A 4,995-nucleotide genomic window follows, 5' to 3' on the forward strand; every position below is an offset into this window, starting at 1 on the left:
TTGAACTTTTCCCAAAACTCCTTTGCAAATGAAGTTTTCGTCTCAGCAAGCACAACTTGCTTAAGCTTGGTCGCACATGGCACTCACTTCGAGAAGCGATAGCGCTTGGTAAACCGTTGGCAGAGTCGGAGCAATCTGTTTTACGCCTTATCGTCGTTATTCTTGTTAGCAATGTACTCCTCGAGCCAATTCTTTTGGTGCAGTTTCATGAACGTTATGAAATGAGTATGGGTGAGGTAGTGCTCGTTGTCTCGGACATCATTCATGAAGTCATGCATCGACGAAGCAAATCGGTATCATTTGAGTACCTCGTGTACAGCCCCATGCTCGTGCGCGAAGACGTTAGCACTAGCGGCAAATTTGAACGAGCCAATCATGAATTAGTGCTGTGGATTCATTCAATCTTTGCATGCGAGATATTTTTTGTGAATCCAACGTGTATACAATTTCATTTATATTGCATACTAATCTTAAAATTCTTTCCCCATAATTTTTTCGCTATTGGCTAACCATCATTCCATAGTCCCACGAGGGGTCATTGCTTCTTGTGTAGGGAAGTCTTACGTTCTTTGAGGAAATCAAGTGCGGAAAAAGTCACCTCACCAACTGGCATAGACTGGGGATTCGGGAAATCGAACCTGGGGCACAGCGGTGATACCCGACTCAATTTTCGGCTTGGCCAAAATGGATCGCTCACAAGAGATTGTTTGCAATTAATCTGTGTCGATGAATTAGGATGGACGAATTTGTACAGGAAATTTGACAAGGTCCCTTGAAAAAGATTTGCACTCAAATGCCGTCGTGATTAGAACGTGTATCATGTCATGCCCTTCGTCGTGTTATAAAATGTCACCCATTGGCTAAAATATTGGGATTTTGCCTTAGTGTTCAGAATGCCATGTCCACATGAATATTCCAAAAACATGAACAAGTGCCACTGGGTGAATTTTTCCGTCGTTACCTGTAGTTGGAGGTGTAGAAACAACAACATTACGCGGAGACCTGGAGGTCTTCCCACGCTGTGGCTTGGATGGAGTGCGTCCCTTCGTCTCACAGAGTGTCGAGGTTGGTGGAGTGGTCCATGACCGTTTCCACCAAGAACTCAAGTGCGTCCCCAGTAAATGATGGAAGGTTCATGCATTTGAGAGTTGGGTAGAGCGTTCTCTCCACTTTCAGGATTGACTAATCCGTCAGGATATCGCCAGTCGCCCACCGTGTGGCAAGTTGGCCGCAGAAGTGATCAAGAGCGTCGAGGTTGTTATACAAATCCGGAGCTCGATTCGTCAGGAACAAATCTACCGTTCCTATGGCCAAAGGAACAGTATACTCCGCTGGATCGGCCACCAATTCACAGACTAGCTCTTGCGGGTCTTGGCAGCTTTGGCGTAAAACGGCAAGTACATCGTGTAGTCGCCGCTGTCGCCGGTCACGGTGTGAGAGGCCATAAGACGGTGAATGGTGCGGGTGGTGGCCAGAGCCTCCAACAATCCAAATCCGCCCTCCGCTGGGTACATGGAATGCGCCACCACTTGCGGCTCGGGTCTGAGCAAGCGAGTGCACGCCAAGATGTTGGATTCGGCAACCTTCTCTCGAATCAGCTTGGCCGTTCGTTCGAAGTGCGCGTGTTTGGACTTGTTGGGTCGGCTTTTTTGCTAGGGTGGTTAGGCGAGGAAATTCAGCATCTTCCACGACAACCCTAGGCAGCGCATAGCCTTCCAAGGAAGTTCCAAGTCGTCTTCTTGGAGCAATGCATAGCGGTTTGACGTTGTCACTTACGGTGGCAGAGGTGACACTGGCCGCATGAGAGCTGGATTGAACCGGTGCCCGTAACCAATTGGAATTCCAGCGGAGAAGATGAGTATTGCTCCTCCACTTCGGGAGCGATAGCGGGCTGGATATGGTGTGGAGTGTTCATGACTTTCATAGCTTTCATTTCGCTTGGGCGAGTGTTCAAAACGACTGACGGACTGGCTGCAGTGTCACCCATGTCATTGTCGTCCATTGTTTTCGCCCCACCGTGTCCTTGTTCAATCGACATGTCGCTGCCCGCAAGGCTTCGGATTTTCGCATGCTCGACTTCAGGGGTCGGCGACAAAGGAGTGTGTCCTCAGGTTGTAGCGACGGTCTTACCAGTCGAATAGCGGAAAGTACCAGCAGTTGTATTGGTTGTGGAATCCCGGGGGCTTCTGCCGGACTCTATGTGACTTGACAATGTTTCCCACCAAGCTTAAACGTGGATCCACCCATCGCGATACAGGTTGCCAAGCTGTAGCACGAGATGACCATGGTAACATGACCATCCTTGTGGATCAGGATTTCACGGAACTTGGATCCCCACAGCGATCCCGGGTTTTACTTGACGAATTGACTGCACAGAGTCTTCTCTTTCCAGTCGCAGTAGCCTTCGCCCAAGTGCACTGTCAGCTCGTAGACTTGAGAGTGGGGCATGTCTGCAGGGTTCTTGTAGAAAACACCCGCCACTGCTTCACACCGAGCGGTGTCATCGTCGGCAACAGCGTGTCCATCCGCTTCACGGAACTTGGTGTTTTGCGAAGTTCCTTTGGGTTTGGATACTTTCGTTGGTGTGACTTTAGCGCTTTTTTCTCCGTTCTTGGTGCCCGCTCCGTCTTATCGAACGAGACGACTTCAATTCGCCGTTAATCGAGCCGGCATTGCCATGCGATCAGTGTCTCCAGTCGAGACCACGAGTTCTTCTTCCTCTGGGAGGCTCAGCACAGGCGGAGCCACCATGGGTAGCTGTGTTACCAGCCTCGTTGTTCACAAGACTGGTCGGGGCAAGACCGTTGGTACCCGGCGAAGTTTCTCCGGTATGCGTTAGACCCCCGACGTCGTCGTCCACGCAAAACGATGATGGGGATGCAACCCTCGCTCCGACAAGAACCGCCCTCAGCGTACCAACCCTTCTCCCTGTGTCCCCAGGAGGGCAGTATCAACTGAGGCGTCTTTACCTCGAGCCTCTAGGGACGACGAACGAGCCTGAAGCAGTCCGAAGTTACCCGCGCCGGCACTTTCAGCTACGGACACGAAAGGCACACAGCCACTTGCGACGCCACGGGGCTTGCCCTCCTGAGTGAGGTCTTCCTTGACGTCACACCAATCGTGGACTCGACGCTGACAACACCGGCGGCGAAGGTCGGAGCTCGGCCAAAGCCATCTACGAGATCTTCATTCGGTGTGAGTAACACTGTGTTACTCACACCAGGTCCATCATCCGGATGGATGGTTGGACCAGACACATCTTCCTCGCGGAAGTTCGATTTTTCGGGTCCGTGAGTGATGGTCTCACGGAGCGGCATCCAGCTGTTTTCGGCGGACATCTTGAGCGCGGCGGCGCTGAGAGCTTCTTGACTTAGTGGTACGAGGCAAATTGGAAAGTCGCAGTCGACTGTGACAAACTGTTTGTCCTGAACAGTATTTTCGACGATGACCTTGAAGTTGTTTGTGGCAGAATGTCCAATATGCATGTATATAATCCTGAATAGTATGGATTTACGGAACACGAAACCCTCGAAATAGATGGAGTTACGAAACAAACTTGTCTCGTAAAGCCCTAATATGTAAATCATGTTGTCTTAAAGTTTGTATGCTTCTGGATATATGCTACCATATACTTCCTCTGTTCCACAATGAAGTTCACCTTTATATAAATGTGAATTTTATATGAAAGTATGTAGAGCAATTAAATAAAAAAGGTTCGTCGACCTGTATTTTTATTCAAAATTGCTGTTTTACGACCAGAGACTGCATGATATCATACATTTATTACTCTTCTGAAACTAACTCGACGCCACCTCCCGTGTCTCGCAGGCGCGCTTCCAAATCTTGGCCAGTGCTCCCTTGGTGACCCTGCAGACCTTCTTGAGCTCGCCATGCTTGATGCGGCCGTCGGCCTTGAGCAGCGACATACGAATGTAGATGTCGGTGCGCTGAGCATCCGTCAACCGTTTGGTCGTCGTGGACGACGGCATCGCAGAACTTGCGTATCTCCTCGAGAATTGCAAATTTCTGAAGGTCGCTAGGCATATCTACGCGTCAATAGGAAGCGATTCCGCTTGGTTTCAGATCGATTGGAGCAGGATTGACTGAGTTACGGTGTTTTTTATGTTTGTGTTTTGTATTTTTGATGTTTGAAACATAATTACTCAGGCTTGGTGGTGAATAAAAACATCTGAAAATACTGGGGTATTCCTTGATGATTCCTCTGTTCATTTATGTCATTTTGACTCAATTTAGCGGAATATTGACTGACTTCTGGAGTTTCTACGAAAAGGTATACTTCATACTGAAACAGAGGAAGAATTGGTTTTACGAAACACAGGTATCCGGAAAGATTTCTAATGTAGATTCGTATTGCTTTATTCTGACTGTGGCGTCATGGCAAGCCGGAGGCACTTGGCGATGGCCGCAAAGAGAAAGCATTCAATGCGACTGTGGAACCGGGCGACGACATAATTGCTCTCCGCGTGGTTAGTATCACGAGGAGGCAATACGACGTGACGATTGAACGTTTGACGCGGTGGCTGGAAAAGGATCACCCGTCGTGTGTGGTCGGAGGAGCCATAATTCTACCCCTCAGTGTGTCGGTATGTATTGCCATGTTGCAGCACTCTAGCATCAAGAGAAATCGCCTCGGCGCCGAATGCATTCCACTCCAATACAACTCGTTCGCCACCATAAGCGCCGTCCAAAGCGCAATAAAGTATCTCTACACTGAGCGCGGAGTCGCAATACAAAGTGAAGTCGAACGATGATGACAGGTAGCACAGTACGCTTCTCAAATGACTAACATGTTGCAGAGTTTAGTGCTGGCTACAAACGGAAGGTTGCCCAACTGCGTTCGGTTGGCGAAATGGAATTTACCGAGGGCAGAGCACCATTGTCATACTTAGATGCACATGAATGGAATTTTGGAGTGTCGATTCTACTTTAGTAAAGGCTACAGGTATTTGGCTCTGCAAGCGCTTACTTCGACGA

The 4,995-nt window shown here is 49.1% G+C and overlaps 2 protein-coding genes across 2 annotated transcripts; both read right to left on the reverse strand.

Annotated features, from left to right (window-relative positions):
- Positions 1-1,355: 1,355 nt before the first annotated feature.
- On the reverse strand, positions 1,356-1,933 carry H310_13635 (hypothetical protein; the record flags this gene model as incomplete). The annotated part of the gene is made up of 3 exons (XM_008881205.1): positions 1,356-1,644; positions 1,696-1,771; positions 1,819-1,933. 3 exons carry the CDS (start codon positions 1,931-1,933, stop codon positions 1,356-1,358), a joined length of 480 nt encoding a protein of 159 aa, XP_008879427.1.
- Positions 1,934-2,352: 419 nt separating this feature from the next.
- Positions 2,353-3,989, reverse strand: H310_13636 (hypothetical protein; the record flags this gene model as incomplete). Its single annotated transcript, XM_008881206.1, has 3 exons — positions 2,353-2,480; positions 3,221-3,425; positions 3,813-3,989. The coding sequence occupies 3 exons, from the start codon at positions 3,987-3,989 to the stop codon at positions 2,353-2,355; spliced, it is 510 nt and encodes a 169-aa protein (XP_008879428.1).
- Positions 3,990-4,995: the final 1,006 nt, after the last annotated feature.

This window comes from Aphanomyces invadans (genome assembly GCF_000520115.1).
Source record: "Aphanomyces invadans strain NJM9701 unplaced genomic scaffold supercont1.55, whole genome shotgun sequence".
Classification (NCBI taxonomy): Eukaryota; Oomycota; class Saprolegniomycetes; order Saprolegniales; family Verrucalvaceae; genus Aphanomyces; species Aphanomyces invadans.